Source organism: Pagrus major, chromosome 16 (assembly GCF_040436345.1).
Source record: "Pagrus major chromosome 16, Pma_NU_1.0".
In the NCBI taxonomy this organism is placed as follows: domain Eukaryota; kingdom Metazoa; phylum Chordata; class Actinopteri; order Spariformes; family Sparidae; genus Pagrus; species Pagrus major.
Window position 1 is genome coordinate 7380961 of NC_133230.1, and position 18459 is coordinate 7399419.

At 42.7% G+C, this 18459-nt stretch overlaps 2 protein-coding genes across 2 annotated transcripts; both read right to left on the minus strand.

The window, feature by feature from the left end:
- Positions 1-250: 250 nt before the first annotated feature.
- d2hgdh (D-2-hydroxyglutarate dehydrogenase) lies at positions 251-5589 on the minus strand. The gene is made up of 10 exons (XM_073483203.1): positions 5434-5589; positions 3776-4154; positions 3613-3670; positions 3387-3526; positions 3113-3306; positions 2854-3022; positions 2602-2745; positions 2375-2517; positions 2057-2222; positions 251-1789 (listed from the first exon to the last, which is right to left on the minus strand). The coding sequence occupies exons 1-10, from the start codon at positions 5434-5436 to the stop codon at positions 1527-1529; spliced, it is 1659 nt and encodes a 552-aa protein (XP_073339304.1). The 5' UTR covers positions 5437-5589; the 3' UTR covers positions 251-1526.
- Positions 5590-6310: 721 nt separating this feature from the next.
- LOC141009966 (RNA polymerase II elongation factor ELL-like) lies at positions 6311-16248 on the minus strand. Its single transcript, XM_073482706.1, has 12 exons — positions 15807-16248; positions 13294-13338; positions 13055-13176; positions 12014-12174; positions 10772-11070; positions 10355-10479; positions 8309-8795; positions 8135-8222; positions 7976-8042; positions 7690-7861; positions 7486-7530; positions 6311-7366 (listed from the first exon to the last, which is right to left on the minus strand). Exons 1-12 carry the CDS (start codon positions 15939-15941, stop codon positions 7238-7240), a joined length of 1875 nt encoding a protein of 624 aa, XP_073338807.1. The 5' UTR covers positions 15942-16248; the 3' UTR covers positions 6311-7237.
- Between the last annotated feature and the right edge of the window lie 2211 nt (positions 16249-18459).

The window sequence follows — 18459 nt, forward strand, 5'->3', positions numbered from 1 at the left end:
TGATTAGCCGGCCTGTGTCATGATTTTTGGAAAAGATGTACACTCGATTTATCAGGCACATTTAGCTAAAACTAATGCAGTCTAATATAAAAATCTTCAAATAAATCCAACCTTCATGAAGGTTTTAATGCTCAGTTATTTCTTAACTCTTCCAGGATGTGTTGTTTAACTGCATGGTCATTATGGAGGATGCAGTTTGTGCTGCTCTTACAGTCGAATCAAAACGCCTCAAAAACAGTCAACAAAAACATTTGATTACCTTCATAAAAGGTAGGATTTATTAGACCCTCTACTGGTTTACTTAGCACTATAATTGTACAATGTGTTGTCTACTGTAGTGTTGCGCCTCGTCTTCTCTTGTGATGGAGAAGATGGACAGACAAATGGAGAAGAGAGAAATAATCCTGAGGAGGAGAATTCCCATTTCTTATGCCAAGTTTTAAAGGGAAGGGGCATTTACATTTAGACATTTACATTTAGGGCATTTAGCAGACGCTTTTGTCCAAAGCGACTTACAATATGTACATTAGTCACAAGAAAGAAACCACAACATACCACCATCGATAAAGTAAGAATGAAAAGAAAAAATAGAAACAATTTTCAAACCCTCATCTGAGCATTCATTTTGTAAAATCCACCTCCTCAATTTTCTGTCGATCACAGGGGTCAATCACCATTGATAGGGCAGTGACATGCAAACTGTACGGGGGTAAATTAATGAATGGAAGAAAACTGATGAATGTTACAGAATGCAGAAAACAAAGTCTCTGAAGCGTAATCTTTTTCTGGGGGAGTACTCCCAGACTTGGGTTTCGAAGTTCCTATTTTCGAAGTCTCATGGTTGGCAAGCTTGGTGTCCCTAAAAAACTGGCCACCGTTTTGTATGTACTGGAGGACTGAAAACAACAAACAACATCTGTTTCAATGCTCATATAGGCGCCTCATGATTGATTTAAACCAGGCTTACAAAGTTGTGAATTTATCCTTTACAACTGTATTCAAAGGCTTCCATTTAAATACAGAACATGTGGACATGGACAGAACAGTACAGACTTAGCCTCAAGTATTTACACAATTTTTAAAAAGCACAAGACCTAATACCGTACTCATTGTCTCATTTTCTGTCTGCCCTCTACTGGCAACTTGTAGGCACACACATGCCATCATTCAATCACTTCCTCTCAGCGACACTGAAAAATATGTTCTGTGCTTTAAATTTAGTTATACAATGTGTCTTTAATTAAACATCTAAAACTTGTTGGATATTCTGCGGCATAAGGACGGGATAAGTGAGCAGCAGAGGTAGTTGATAAGAGACTCAGCAGCTTGTTGAACTGAATGTCATTCTGAAAGTCCTGCACATGACAGTGAAACCGCTTCTACAGGTTTGGAGACGTATTGGTGTTTGCGGCTTGCCAGGCGAATAGCTGCAAAACCTGCAGCTCTGCATGTGTTGGAGGAAAGGGCATGAGCTGCAATAAAGCTACGTGGCAATAAGGTTGTAGCTAAAATGGCGCTCCTGAATGTCACTTCAGATTGTCGGGTAAAGTCTTATACGGGTTGAGGATGCCCTTGGGGTCCAGCATGGCCTTGATGTTACCCATCAGAGCCACAGCCTGGCTGGGTTTACTGTAGTAGATGTAGTTCCTCTTCTTCAGGCCCAGTCCGTGCTCTGCGCTGATGCTGCCGTTATAGCGGGCCGTCCACTCGTAGACAAAGGGCTCGATGGCAGCGAGGAGAGCGGGGTCTTTGGCAGGAGAGGTGACATTCAGGTGGAGGTTTCCATCTCCTAAAATTACGGATGGAAAGAGATGGAGTTAAAACTTGGTACTCTGAAGCACTCTTGACCTGTTGCGAGGCTAAATGCAACCTGTCCCTTTTTAAAATGCACTATTCTAGACTTGCTTTCTGTTGATTTTACTATTTGTTTTATCATATTGTGTCATAATTTATCAGAAAATCTGATGTTACTTGTTGTCTTCTTTAAATTTACTCGCTTTTATTTTTGCTTAATTTTTAAGCGCACTACCTTAAAAGTATTATCTTCTGGTCTTACCTACGTGTCCGTATCCCACCACACTCTTGGCCCGGTCCCCCAGGTGCTCCCTCATGTCCGTCACCAGCTGATAAATCCGCTCCACCGGAAGTGAGATGTCATACTTGTAAGTGAAGCCCTCGTGAGTCAGCGATTCCGTGACGCGTTCACGCATCGACCACAGGGCCTGAAAAAGGACGTAAATGAAAAGGTTGACGGGTACAGTGCCATTGTTTGTATCTAAACTGGGGTTTTAAACATAATTGAGGCCAAAAATGGGTGTAGCTTGATTCTTGAGTTCACACAGAGTATTAATTAAAGGAGTCTTGTATGCAACACCTTTATTTTTGAGTCTTCAGTTGCCACAGTCCCATCGGTAACCAATGATGACGTCATCGCCTCCTCTAAGAAATTGTGGAGCTTCTCCCCGTCGTGCGTCGGGTCAGATCCAGATGTTTCTATGACGACGTAGAATGGACATTCTGCAATGTGGAGGGAGGAGTTTGGCATGAGAGAGTGTGTTTAATTGTTTTCAAAACAAAATATGTGCATGCATGTGTGCCTACCAGAGATGGGATTGAGTAGTTTGAGGTGTGTATTCAGCAGCCTCATGCATTCACTGTCCAGAAATTCAAAGGCTGACAGAATTTCTCCCAGCATGCCTCTGCAAAGCTGAAATGTCTTCAGCAGCTGCTCAAAGGTCTCACAGCCTAACGAGATTTTAGGATAGAGAATATATAAACACAAACTCATCTTGACATTAATCAGCTAATCAGCAGTGCAAAGCAATTGCAAAGGGAGAAGATGAGAAAACCTACCCAGAAAAACCACATTAACAGATTTGGGTTTGCGTGGACAGAGGATGGACACCGCGGTGATGATCCCCAGTGTGCCCTCTGACCCTATGAAGAGCTGCTTGAGGTCATATCCTGTATTATCTTTCCGCAGTGTGGCCAAGCAGTCCAGCACTCGTCCATCTGCCAACACCTGCATGTGCAACATACACACAAACATTAGATCATCAAAATCCAATTCCACTTTTTACCATAAAGTGCCTTTTTTATTTACTCCACTCACCACTTCCAGACCCAGCACAGTCCCGTGTAGGGATCCGTACCGCAGCAGCCGGAGTCCGCCCGCATTAGTTGCCACGTTTCCTCCAATGTGGCAACTGCCTTTTGCCCCCAGATCGAGTGGCATGATGTAATCTCTCTCCTCCAGATAAAGGGACAAGTTCTCCAGGACACAACCCGCCTGACAGGTCAGAATACCTGACAGATGTAGAAAATACACTCTAAAGATCAATCAGATATGATGCATGCAAGTATTACTTCAGAATTTTAAAACTTACCAGAGATGCTATCAAAGGTAAGGATGTTGTTCATGAGGGCAGTGGAGAGGATGATTTCATCATAAACTGGCACGCTGCCTCCAACCAGCCCAGTGTTTCCTCCTTGAGGGTTCACCGCCAGATTACGGCTATTACAGTACCTACAGGAGGGGAAATACACCAACTTTACCAATTTCTTAATCTCTCACTTGTGTATTTCCCCTTTCACCCACGATGTGTTCTTTACTTGAGAATTTGAGAAACTTCCTCTGTTGTTTGAGGTCTCAGCAACACTTCACTGGAACCTGCAGACGATGTATGAACAGAAGACGTTAGCATCAGTGAGCTTCTGTGAGAAAATATATCTTCAAGAAATGCCATGAGCTACATTAATTTCTAGCCATCATCACCTTTTACTGATTTGAGCCAATCCATATTATTTGACTCAAGCAGGTCGGGATCAGTGATGGCTCTGCCTGGTAGGATCTTCCTGAAGAAGGTCAAATCTTCCTGAGATATTCTGGAGAAAGGCAGCCTGTCTGGGGCTGCAGCAGGCGAGGGAGTTGGCCTGTCTGCCCCAGTGTGCAGCTTTCGACAGCAGACTCCAAACTGCCATGAGGTGGCCGGAAGTAATTTACTGCAGGGGCTCACAAGTGAATGTGTGGCTGCGGCTGGAGATGAGAGGGTGCTGTGGGGGCTCAGATGTCTGAGAGCTGCCCTCAGTTTTAGTGTTCTTTGGAAAATTCCCACCATCACTGGAGAGATAGTATGTAGTGTCTGCAAAACAGGCTGCAGGAAGGAAGTGGAAATGAATCATCAATCATGTTTACACAAGATAGAGGCCAGTAAACTTCTCATGTCAACCAATACTCTAATTCACCATGTGTTGAGTTGGAACGGCTCAGTAAATTACAACTTAACTACTTCAGCCTTGAAGCTGATATTAGTTAGCAAGCCACTGCTGTGATATAGAATACAAGTCTTAAAGTCTTAAACTTAAAGTCATAGAGGAGGTCAGTGTCGGGGCTTTTCGTCTGTTCATCCGTACTTTCTTGAATGATGTGATTAAAATTTTTATTTTATAATATTTATATTTCAATAATTATTTTTTGTTTTGTTTTATTTTTGGTGGCTGAATTTCCAATTTAAGCAACCTGATTTTTTTTTTGATTTTTTTTGTAAGCTGAAAATGACCAATAAAATTTGAGAAACTTGCATATCTTTCTTTCTCCCTCCACATCAGACACTGACAATTTTCTTTGTAAGTACGAAAAAACGGCCAAAGAGCGGATAATATGAAGACAATCTGCTCACAGCGTTTACAACCTCCATTACATCAGGTTTGCGCCTTGACATTTGGTTTGTGACCTGCCGATAAACACAGAGATGAGACGTTTTTCTTTCCTTTTTTTCTTTAGAGGAAAACAACATGGTTGCAATTTGTAAGACATGTTCCATAAGGAATCAGAGAGGAGGGGAAAAGTCTATGATTAATATCAAATCATCCATCCTTACTCACTACATCTCTCTACCCTCAGGTGTGCATCAACTACAGGGGAGGAACTTTCTTCTAAAACACAAGAAAGTGAATTTATCTGCATGTTATCAGCCATGAGATGCATCTTTTTTTTTTTTTTTTTTTTACAGATTACAAACATATCTCAGTAAAAAATAAAGAATATAAAAAGCTATAAAACGTATGAGATATTTATATTAAATACATGGGATTTTGCCTTTCATCTCCACAACACTATACTACTTCTACATAATTCAGGTAGACATATCTCTATGTTCCCTGAATGCACCACTGCGGCTCACACTTATATGTTCCCTGAATGCACCACTGTGTTGGTACTCAGGGGAAAAGGCAAGCCGCATTTTGTTAGCGTGTCATGCTAACAAACTCGCAGTACTTTTCGTAAAACTCCTAACCCTACATCGGTTAACTTCTTTAGAGATAAATGTTGTAACTTCAACCTGACGGCGAGGCTGTCATTGCAGTTAGCTTAGCTCGATTAGCACACGGTTTGACAAAGACGTAAGCGAGCGATAATCTTTATTTACTCACCATGTTCGTTCACTTAACAACCCGCATCTTTCTGCCCATGTGTCCTTGTTCGTGTCGTGTCTCAGAGCGACGTGTGTCACAAAGTTCAAGGGCAGGGGAGTCACTTAAACAAGTCACTTATTCATTGTTTACAACTTGCTAGCTAGCTAGCTGCTGAGGTTGACGGGGGTTAAAGGTCATGGAGATGAGAACGGACCAATCAGAGGCATTCTTTCAGATTGAACCAATAGGCGTGAGCCCGCCTCTTGACTTTACAGCCAATGAGAGCTTCGGAAATTTAACTAGTTAGAATCATGCTTTTGGGTCCTGATTGCACTTTTAATTAGTGCTTCATTTAAGACTTAATGTCTGTGAAGGTTTATCTCTTTAGCAAAAAAATATTTATTTTAGATTTAGAGAGAAAATAATCAATTATTCATTTTTTTTGTCACCACAAGGGATCATCTTTACTTCCCACGTGATGCCAGGACTGGAAACAAGCTCATTGTTGCTTGTTCCCCCCGGGCAGTTTGTTTGGAGTGGGTGTAATTGAATTAGTACCTTAGTTTACACATTTTATTGTATTAATTAAATTTAACAAATACTGTCTGATAAACCTGTTGCATAATAAGAACATGCTGACAGTGCTACCACTTAGCCTTATTCCAGAAAGTGAATGAATTTAACCTGTTTTACATCTTGTTAACCGATTCCTTGCTTATATTTGTCATTTTTAATGCATTTAAGAGATTTTTTTATTTTGACATATATCCTCTGGCAGACAACACAGTGCATAACTGACCAACAACTGATTTACCATAACAGACACATGTTCTAGGGCATTTATAAGTGATGAGTCTTGACTGTCCTGGTCAATGAGGAGGCATTATAAACAAGGTAAAGCTCATACAAATGAATTTATTTGAAACTGACAAAACTTCTGATTTATTCCTCATGCATTCTGTAAAGTACACAGCATGCAACAAAACCTTATTTCTCTTCACAGGCTCAGCCAACAGTAACAATAACCCTCTGTAATCAAAATCATTTTTAACTTTAAGCACTTTGACTGTAGCTCATACTGTAAATTCCCTGAATACGACTCCGAGTTAGCATTATGTCCAACTTAACAGTCTTCCGTGCTCCAGGAAAGCCACATGAAGGACAACACCAGCAGAATACAATGAATCCAGTCCAGGAAAAGTAACCATCTCAGGCACTGGCAACACTTTCAGGAAACCCAAATAACAGATGTCTTCTCAGGATGTGCACATCTGCAACCCAGCTGCCATCAGGACACTCATCGGCCATTCATAGCTGTCTGGGCATGTACAGCGTGCAGTGACATCATGCTTCCAGCTTAAACACTGACATGGCTAACACATTAGCAAATATCCAAACTGATTTCATTGACAAAAAAACTATGGTGATGGGAATCTACAAATGTTTTCAGGCGTTGCACCTCATCTCCACATGTATCTGGTTGCAGTTTTTGAGAGTGAGAGTTTCAACTTTTAAGAGCCTTTGTAACACTATCGTTTCTCTTTGTGTCCTTGGCAGTATCACGTCACTGTAGTAGCAGCTCATCGGTCGAACCATTTTCTCAAAGAAACTTTCCCCCTTCTGAGGAAAGATCTTGTATCATAGGGCTGCTTTTCCCGGCGTACCACTGTTGTTCTTCACAAAAGACTCCCAACCCCAATGACATTTCCAGCAGGTCCCGTGAGACTACGTATAGCAACGAAGACCATCGATTCCAGTTCAGCAGCGTGAACCTCCCCTGCCTCAGGGGGATTATTGTACACCGAGTTCACTAGTTTATAGTTCAGTTGCGACTGGAATGTTGTACACTGAGTTGTTGTTGGTCGTACTCTGATATGAGCTTCTTGATGTGGGCCAGTTTGTTGTGTAGATATTCACAGCGACTCTTTTCCTGGTGGTAGTTGGGGTTGGACTTAAAAAGGACAAAAAAAGAAACAAGACTTTATTAATGTAACAGCAGAAGAGAGGAGTTCAGTTGTCCCATGGAGAAATATTGGGATAAATAATCGTAAGCTTTAAGAAAGTAGTTACCTTTTTAATTTTGCGATACTCTTGAAGAATTTTATTATGAACCGTCTGCAAGAGAGAAATTATGAATTGAATGAATGAATTCAAACAGGTCGACATCTGAGCCAGAGACACATCTGATTTTTCTTACCTCCAGAAGCAAAATACAAACTTGAAGGCGTCGAGTGTTGCTCTAAAAGTAAAGTGCTAGATTTCTTTATGTTTTACCTTGTATTTATGTGATTCGTGGTGAAGCCGTTTGAGCTGCGTGTCCAGCTCCATGAACTGCCGCGTCACGCCGTCGATGCGAGCGTGTAGATCTCTGTACTCGCTGTACTCCCTGTTGAAGTCCTGCTTGTAGCTCTGTCTCTGGTCATGACTGTGAATCCCCGCATACGTCCTGTGAAGAGAGGATAAAAGGGACACTATGATCAGATCAGTATAAAACTGCAGAATACTGTGCTAACAACCTAATATATAATGTAAGTACCAATGAAATGTTTGCTGTACTTACGATAGATAGTCTGCTGCGTTACTGTCAGCTTGAAGCACATTAGTTTCGAATAAAATATCACTTGGCTCTGTAAAAAAAAGAAGAAACAACGTCAAAATTATTTAAAAATACTGAAAAATTTGCACTTGAAGTCACAAGTAGACAGCCAACATCACCCACCTGTGCAGTCTGGGGAGACTTTGTTGTTTGGATTCTCCGAACTGTGATCTTTTCTCCTTTCTTTCCTGTCCCTCCACCTGTCCTTCTCCTTGACAAATAAAAAACAAACCCCATTTAACAATGGCTCATATGAAACGGGGAAAAAACAGAGCTAAACAAAAAGTGTGTTCTCACCTGATCTCTGTGTTTGTGTTTGCTCTTCTTCCTTTTAATTGTGTGTCTGTTGAGATCAGGCACCATCAGCGGGGACGGAGGACGAGCAGATTTGGGTGGAGGGTGCTCTGCTGTGGCCTCGGGCTCCTCCTGAGCACAGGGAGGTGGCTCAAGCCTCTTGGCCACATCTGCTTCCTGCTGACACACTGCTGACAAGGAGTCAAAAAGCCTTCGGGGATCAAGCGAGTTCTTCTGACCGTCAGTCCCCGTCAGTTCTGTGACGTCTTTATGAGCTGCTTGTTTAGATGGCCTCAATCTGGACTTCTCACTGGGCGTTTTGCTGGACAAGTGAGATATCCTGGGCTTCTTACTCGCCAGAGGGTCGGTGTATTCCTCTGGTAGGGAAGGTTTTGGACGGTGTGCTGGGGAGGAGTTGGGGGTGTCTCGCAGTGGACTGACCTGGGCCTCTGGGACAGTGAGGAGGTTCTGTTGTGGCTGAAACAGTCTCCTGCACAGTAAGAAGAAGGAAGTTAATATACTAGCAATCCTACAAAATCTACACTCTGTTTTACTAAGTATCTGAGACCATGGCATGACTAGTTTCAGACTTGTAGTTCTAGTCTAATCTATCTCACCTATCAGCAGAGAGACCAACATCAGCAACAGTAAGTCATGCAGATAAAAGACATGCTGACGTTGATAATGACAGGCAGATTATTAACCTGCATTGCGGCTGAAAGACATATCCTGCTCGTGTAGTGCATGACTGGTGCGTTACTGAACTGCTGCGGCTCACACGCATGTTTGTCCAGCGCTGCTACTGCCAGCCCTATCTTTATACATGGAGTATACCTTTGATAATAATCAATAACACTGATGGTGACATGATGTGCGTATTCTCTTCATGTAGACACTGAAACTTTAGTGAAAGCCTGGTATGATGTCGATATGGTCGTCTATAGGCCATTTTTAAGGTTTATTTCGCCGACAACCACGCGTGTCATGGACAAAATAGGCGAGGCTTCGAATCTCTTGATGATGCACCGCTGCAGCCTTGACTGAGACACGTGTGAGCTGCGCGGCTCAAACCGGCTGTTTGTTTGCTCTAACCCTGATTACATGGGCGCCAAAACGAAAAGCAAGACTTTCCGGCCTGCACATGCGCTGCTCACGCAGGACATGTGTACCATCCCTTAGTGTCACAGCTGCAGTTAACAGGTGCTACAAGTGGTATATGTAAAACCACAAAAGAACCCACAAAGTGAACAGCAGTTATAACAAAGAAAACAGCTGCGTCCGCAGCTGGTAGGTGTTTAAATTGCAGTACATTTCTTTGCATGAAGGAGGCGAATTTGACGCATCTATACGTGGTAGTCTAAACAGCTGCTGCTGTTACTTTCTTTCCCTATAGGTGGTGCATGTTGGCTTATGTTTACATCATTGACTGTAAATAGTCAAAATATCTTGATTCTGCCCCGGTGGCCGGCTGCAGTATAGGTCATTTGATGCTTCGACTGATGAGCCCTGCTCTCGATTTTGAGACGGGCGGGTGTGTGGGACAGGTTCCAAATTACGTCACCAGCGCAAGATGGCAGAGTCTGTTTCCGGGATATTCTCACTTCGTTTTTGTTCAGTGAGGAGGAAGGGGGGGACGTGTCGTCCATCTTTAAATGCAGCCAATGGTTTACATGCACAAAAGGAATGCAGACATTGGCAAAGCTCAATTGTTTCTGCTGTCATTCAGATGCAACAAATGGGCATGGATGAATCCAGGATGAATTCTGGCAATTTGGAAATCAACCTGGGGAATCCTTGGATCCTTTACCCCAATTTTTGTTTACATGATTTTTTGAGAATTCAGATAACCTAACTTGTTAACAGCCAGCCAGCCAAAAGGGAACTTCGATGCTAGACTCAGTTCTTGTATTCGGCCTCTCAGGGGCCCATATTTGTTGCAACCATTTGGTCAAAAAATGATTTAACTTGATATTCTTTCTTTCTTTTTAGGTAAATTGCATTGGCATTTTCTTGTTATGAACACGCTGGACAGAATCTCGTTCATGTTACCTGACAAGGATTCGTTTAAGAAGCTGCTGGTCTCCTGAGGTGTAGCCTGGCCAGTCCTTCTGCAGCTCCTTATACAGACTGTCCTTTAGAACATATGTCTTGTCTCGACTATTGAGCTGGCCAACCTGCCAACAAACACACAAAAATAAAGCAGGTGAGAAAAGATGCATCACTTGCCTCATTTCATTCATTCATTGATTCATTCATTCCTTTCTTGATGCCCATAATGTGTCGAACACCCTCGTGTATTGAAATGCTTTACATTTGGGAGTTATCTCCATGCCAAAAATGTTAACTCGTTGTGTGGTGTCATAATTAAAAATATCTGAAGCCAACAACTGACTGCATGTGCAAAATTTACAATTCTTAAATTTTAATGAGACCTGTATTATCTGGCTCAGTGCGAGAAAGAATTACCTCCGTCATTACAGAGTCGAGCATGTCTTTGTCTCCTGCTGTCAGTCCATCTGTCTGCAGCCTCAAGATCAGCTCAGGCCTCTTGTACGGCCTCAGAGCCAGCAGATGCGTTATTCTCTCCCTGAGCGGCCGCTCCTGCAAGTCCCCCACGCCTTTCCTGTTCGAAGCGCAGGCGCCCTTCTTCGGCTTGGACGCGCCGACCACCCTCTTGATGTTGCTGAGAAGAGGCCGGGGCGAGTGTCGGGGCTTGGTCAGGCTGGCCAGCGCAGGGGCCGGGGCTCGCACCGTTACCTTTTTGCCTGCGAGGAAGCAGGAAATCTCACATCAAAAGCAGCGACAAAAATATCTTCAAAAGAAACCCTGTGGAGGGTTCAGAGGAGCTGGGCACAGGTTTCCATCATCAAAAGGTGCTGTTTGTGTTGCAATTAAAAGAAAGTGACAAGGTCATGTTGGGAACCTTCAATTATGAATGTCTGAAACCAATGCTTAAAAAGAGTGCTGACACCAGAGGAAGAGGATCCTGTCCTGTGGCAGAAAAAGAGAAAAGACCTCATTTCACCTCTTCTGAAACCCACAGTCGGGTTACAAAGATGCACACACGCATCCTGGTGAGCGAAAAAGCTGCTATCTAATTTAGGAAATAACCACACAGTTGCACAAGCCTGTAGTGTGGAAGTGTTTTTGTACAGGCTTCCTCTCAACTGACAAAAATCATCAGAACTGTGTGTGTGTGTGTGTGTGTGTGTATATTCACTGAAACAAGATGACGGTGGCTAAAGTATCTGTTTAAAAGGAAGTGGTTTGGTGGTTGGAAATAGAAAGACGGCAGTGACACACACAAAAAAGCCAAATCACTGGTTTTATCATGTGTATGCGTATTTTGGTGAGCGTGTTGCCTCCGTATGCTCATTTGTAGCGACTCAGCATCTTTTAAAACCATTATACACATTAACAATATAAACAATACTGTACGTGCATATGCATGTGTGTGTGTTGTATAGAAAGTTCACTTATAGTAGAAACAAACAAAAGGACAAAAACCTGCAGGAGAAAACAACACTGGCTGTTACTATGTCACTGGTTACCACACATGTTGCTATAGCAACCAATGCAATATGGCTGACTGTGTTTCTTTCTATTTCTTTGGATATTATCAGCACAGTACAAATTTGTCTTCAGGCCAGTCTTATTCCTCAGCTGCATGCATCTCTTGTATAACCATGCAGACACTGTGTTTCCTACCCTGGTAGCGCCCCCCGTGTTTGATGACAATGGCTCCTCGGCTGCGAGTCTCCTCCTCAGCCTGGGCCATGCTCTGACGAGCTTTATCGTACGAGTCATCTGTAGCTTTGACCGTCATCTTCTTCTGAATCACCCCGAGACATGACAGCTCTTCTGCAGAACTGGGAGGAGGAGGAGAGAAGACAGCGAGTACAGACAGCGATCTGACAAAGGCGACTCGTAAACATTATTGATTTCAATCAAAAAGATCGTTTGAGTGCGTAGCTGCATGACTGATGCTCATGTTTTGGTGCTGTTCAATTAGATTTTTATCAGCTGGACTGCTTTACTACCAATAAACACCGCATCTATCTATAGTTTCAAATTGTTTTGCCTCATGTGTTCCCAAAAGATTAGAAAGGACGCAAACAGCAGATTTGATGAATAATTCCTGCACAGATTGGAACCTTGGGCTTCCCTCTGGCATTTAAACAGACTGACAGCGACGCGTTACCAGCAGGGTGACTTTCACACAGCAGTAGGGGAGCTGAGACATTTTAAAATATTGAAACTTATTCACAAGCTCTGTTAGTTTTATACACAGAATACGAAGTCAAACCTATAATCATGCAATCACTGTGCACCAAAACATGATTACAGCCTTACAGCTTTGAATGCAACATAAAAAATGATAATCTCTTCTTTTTTTATGGCATCGTAGCTTTTGCCGTTTGCCTTCGAATAAAATTTTGAACCTATTCAACTGCAAACTTTTATGTTTTCCCTTAAAATCTAACAGCTTTAAAGGATCAGTTCACCCAAAAATGAAAATTCAATAATTAAGTTTGGAAGTCTGCAAAACATTTGTGGAGCTTCACAGCGAAGCAGCGTTGCAGCATTTTCCCAAACAACTGAAGTAGCCGGGGACTCGTTTTAAAATGTGAAAAAACAACTGAAAAAAGAAACATAAAACATTTTTGGGTGAACTTATCCTTTCAAACAAACAAACAAAGATTACATTTTAAAATGTGTAAGCCAACTGTGTTTCTTTGTATGTTTTACCCAGTGCTGAGCTGTTGGACGCAGTCAAAGCTTCCATGTGGATTGTCCTGGGCGACGTTAGTCACGCCAAAGGTGAATATCCTCAATTCATCTCCACTGTCTGAGCAGGGGACAGCGATTCTCTGTGACATGAAGGAGAGAGATAAAGACAAGAAAAGCAATTAGAGTTAACACAATTCAAATTTTAATTCAAAATATCTGAATGAGTGTATGTCAGCAGGTTAACCAGTTCTTCTTACCCCTTGGTTCCCATCAAAGCAGATGGTGGGATGTGAAGACCGACCCTGGAGACAAGAAGACATATCATTTGTTTTGAGTGTGTTGCAGTCATCCACATCCACATCCACACACACATCCACACACACACACAGATCTGATAACAGACCTGCACAGGCGTATATGCAAAACATACGACACAGAGGATGTTTTGTGGTTTGCTCCATCTGTATCAGTGCTGTATCTTCCTTCATTGTGGTTTTATTACTGCATCTACTTAACCCATTTGTTTTATGCTTGTAGGCTGTTGTTCTTCATGCCTGTGCATCGTGTACGGTGTGACAATGCATCCCGAACTTTTGTTTTGTACAGCTTCATGCACTCTCAACTGCAGCTTGTGGTGACTCACATCGGATCGGGGTGTGTTCTGTTAAAGTCTGTCTCTGGCTGTTGACTGAATATTGTGACAACTCTTGATGCAGAATTCCACTTTTTCTCTCCCGATACCAATTCTGACACTTCAACTCTGGTTAATATCAGCCGATGCGAAGTACCAATCCAACACTAGTGCCATCTATTTTCCAGACTTTATATCCATATGAGGGGACGAGCACAATTCGTCATCCCACCAGTGTCTATTTTCCACCTAAACAAGCTTTAAAGCGAATCATTATTTCCATTTTGTTTAAATGCACGATATGTAATTTCTAACCCAGAGCAGGGGACAGAGCTGCTGCTCAGCTGTTCAGAGCCAGCTAGCTCTGGAGGAATAAACACCTGGGTCACATCGGATTCTGCTCTGATCCAAAGCCATTTACCGACGGGCGTAAACTCCTGTTTATCAACCCGACTGCAGCAGCGACCCGCAGAGGTGACCTCCATTGTCGGATGTTTACGTACGGTAATGTTGACAGCCGACTGGAGCTGGAGGAGAAATGCTAACGCTAATCTACGCTATTGCACAGTCAAGTAATCTGGGGCGAAAAAACACGTGTGACTCATGAGAATAAACACAAATGATCATGTGGTCAAACTTGGTTTGCTGGTGGTGACCACCATTAAACAACCACGTGTTGATAAAAATCTATCTGACGTGACTCGAGCATAAATGTTCAGAGATGAGGTAATGTTGCGTGTTTTTTTTAAACGTTTTATTTACGTTATGTTTAGTCTCATTCACCGACTTCCTTCCTCGCTCTCCAAGAAGTTACAGCAACAGGCGAGCAAGTGAAACTGTTCTCTGTACCTTCTGACAACTGCTACCCCCTAGGATACATGTACCCTTGGCGTATCTTGACACATGTGCAATGACGAGGCCCTTAAATAAATTCAATTTGACTTTAAAGAGGGCTCTGGCGAAGGTCATTATGACCCGTCGCTCAAACGCAGCAGCTTGACACATGAGAATACGGAGAAATAACAGCCTGTCATCTCTCCCGGGGGGGTGAATTAGCCTGTGGGGAAAGTGCAGAAATGACAGTCCGAAGTGACACGTCTGCAGCCCAGACGGAAAGTATGTGATGACGAGAATCTAATTGACCTTTTCATGAGGGAGGATTCATGAGTCCACCTGTTGATGAGTGGCCGTCTGTGCACAGTTTGGCCCCGGCTCCTGTGTCGAGGTGTTGTCCCCGTGATGGGGGCCAAGCGGGTTATGAATAGCTACACTTAAAGCTAAATACAGACACTAGATATGAGCAGCGACAGCACCGTGTAGCGTGTTAAGACTCTGGGTGTTTTCCCCCCTCCTTCCTGTGTCATCAACACTGCAATACAATAAAACAAGGAGGTATGACAGGAGCGCTGCGGTTTTCACCTTTCGTCAGAAAAACAGAGGTGACTGTCATCTTTTTCTTCACCGTGGAGTTTCCTATCTGTGTTACTAGGAATTAGTGAATTGAGGAAGTGTACATGGCTGCTCTGCGCTCAGACTTCCTGCTGAGTCTGATTCATCTGTGAATAACTGGGTCAAATGTTAGATTTTTTTGAATCAGCCCCATCGGTTTTTTTAATAAAGCCACACTATAGATGACAGAAAACTGGCTGCAACTATGTTCATGTTTACCACAAAAAAACAACAACCTCTTCAAAAATGCTATCCAAAATACCCTCCCCCCCCACCAGCACCACCACCACCACAGCCTCCTTTCTTCTCTCCTCGACACTGGTTAACATTCACAATACTTGCCAGCAGCTTGTAACGACTTGGCCAGCAGCTTGTTTCAAGCATCATCACACAGGGAAGCGTTTCCGCATTGCATTATGCAACATGTATTCCCGTTTCACGGCTCGGAGAAGGAGGCTTGTAGGAGACGACAGACCCGGCGGAGACGGTGGTGAAGTTCAGCTCCAAATGTAAAATCACGAACCCGCCTTTCCTCGCCTTTTTTTTTTCCTTACCGCTTCGTTTGAAGAAGCGAGGGAGGGAGGGAGGAGGGGGAGAAGTGGTACGACGAACCGACCCAGACACAGGTCGGGTTCGGGTTATTGTTCGAGGGAGTGAGTGTTAGGAAAAAAACAACAGAAAACAACCCACCTTGCCGTTTTGAAACGAGCCAATGGCTCTTGCCGCGCTGTCAGTGAGTTTGACGTGAAAGACGGAGACGTTGCCGCCGCGGCTCAGCGTACCGCCGGACAATCCGTAACACTGCCGCTCCTTCAGCGCCGACATCCCGCCTCAGATCCCCGCCCGCCCGCCCGTCTGCCGGGCTCGGTCCGGAACCAAACAAACCCCGCGGAGATAAACAAACATTGGCGAGAGGCTCCGGAGAAAAGACGGGACTGAAGCGGCTCCGTGTGGCTGCTCCTCCGCCGCGCGCTATTCTGGAGTAGATCGCGTTACGTCATGACGGCGGAACTCAGAGCGGATTCTATTGGCTGGGAGACATAAATAAACCATTACGTAGCGCTTACGTAACCACTTCTACTTCTCTGCCTGCCCTCCCCTCTCGCCGGGCTCGTTTCCTTTCTCTCTCACTGAGGGAATCTCTCTGCAGGTCTCCAGCTTTTTATTGTGTTTACGTTTCTGACGTAATGTTTTCATCCAAGGCCACAGGTAGGAAATAGAAACGCTGACATAAGTGTTATTACAATTATATTACACACAGAAGGGTCCAAAAGGCTGAGACCACCAGATAAAGTACTGCTATTTTGCATTTCTTTGAATATAGTCTTTTTTTAAAAAATTATAAATGATAATATCAGGGTTTTTGTTTTGTTTTGATTATGTATTTATTTAGAAAACACATCTACATTAACAGTATATACAATAAAAGATTACAAAATTTTTGTTGTTGTTGTTTTCATTGCCTTTTTATTCTTATTCTCTAGTTCTCGTGTCCAAAAGTGTTAGGCTTGGTTGGTTGGTTTGGAGTCAGTCCATCCCACCTTGTCAATGTTGAATTTCCCCTAATTATGATATTAACATTAATATGATTAACATTTTCCTTGTTGTTATTTTCAAAGCAAATAAAAAAGTCGTTGTTCACCCTGTCATCCTTCTTGTAAGCGTGTTAAACATCCGACCCAAAATGTCCTGGTGTGTACACACAACAATGAAATAAGTGACAGATTGTTTCTTCTGCGAAATCTCTATGACGTCTTTTTCACAGGATTTATTCGGTGCAAAATTTGTCCCCAAGAAACCAAATTTTCTGCATAAAATCTGCAAAAATCCAAAAGAATCTTCCCGGGGCAGAGTTAAAGCTCGTATGTAATTCGTTCATTGATGCCTCAATTACTGAACCACGGTTATTGTCTCACTCACTTGAGATTAACCTCTTAGGTATTGATATTGGACATTTTTCGATACTTGATTTCATCGAGGCAATTTGGTCAGTGCTTTGACAGTATCAAAGTTCGATACCCAGTCCTATACAAGCCTTCTTTACACAGTAGTGTTGCTGATTGGAGTCTCAATAACATGCACTTTATTAAATTACTGAATTATAATTATAAATGCATTAATGTACATATTGCTGCCGGTAAGGGTGGGGCTATTTTGTATACATTATTTACAGCTATGGATGGTAATATGTTAAAATGTTCAAGTGTTTTCCTTCTGCACGATTCCTTGAATCAGTTCATCATTGCTTTTTTAATTTGGTTAATTTGAATTGGGGTTTGGAAAGCCCTGCTGTTGACCTCTGAGACTGATCTCTCTGTTCAGGTGCATTAGCTTCAGCACTGATTCATTTGAATCCGTTCTGCTTTAGGTTCTTTGTTTAGAGACAGACTTTAAATCTAATGTCTAAAACGTCCGTACATTTTCGTGGATGTGAATTTTTTATGAATTCTGAATACAGTCAGGTGTTGTTACTTGGCTGTAGAGGATACTGAAATAGATTTGGCTTGAGAGACTCAGTTGGTGTTTTTTTTCTCATCCAGTATTGTTGTGATGAGCCGACCCCTCAGTCTAACATTCTAATATTGATGCTGTAACAGCTCTACAAAGTGTGACCCGTGGGTTAAATACTTTCAGAAAGGCAGCAGTTATAACTAACAGGGGTGGGAAGACAATAGGATGTGATATTCTGGAAGACAGAGCATTTAACAGACAGTTTGTCTGCATAGAAGTAAAGATACTGGTAGAAAATTCAACCTTATAGGTGCAATATGTAAGAACTGACCACCTGTCAAAGTTCATACTCACAACAAAAAGGGGGGAGAGGATCACTAGAGTAGCAGTGTTGGTGTTTACACCGCTAACACGGGAGTTTAAGACCGGTATTGGCCAGGGCTAGCTGGTTAGCATGCTAAAAACAATTTAGTTAGAGTTTAAGTTACTAATTTAAGTTTAGAAAGCATCGTTAGTTATGTTCCTTTCGTGCAAGAACATCTTTAATTTGAAAAGCCACGATTTACAAAATAAAACGAAACTAGTGACACTCTGTGTTGCAAGTGACTTCACATATCCATTGAAAGAACAAGTCCTCTAAAACCCTGCAGAATCAAAGCATTTATAACCAGGCATTGTCAGCATCTCATGCCCATTCACGACATGTTTGCATGTTAATAAGGATGCAGGAAACATTAGATTAATATGCTTTCCTGCTGCTTGTGCTCGCTGCTAATTTTATTAGCTCCAACTAATTGCTGTTTGACTTAATTGCACATCTGGTATTTGAGGAGTTGCTGAATTGTTTCCCTGTTGTCAGACGGGCTCGGAGCCTGGCTCTCTCTATCTTTCT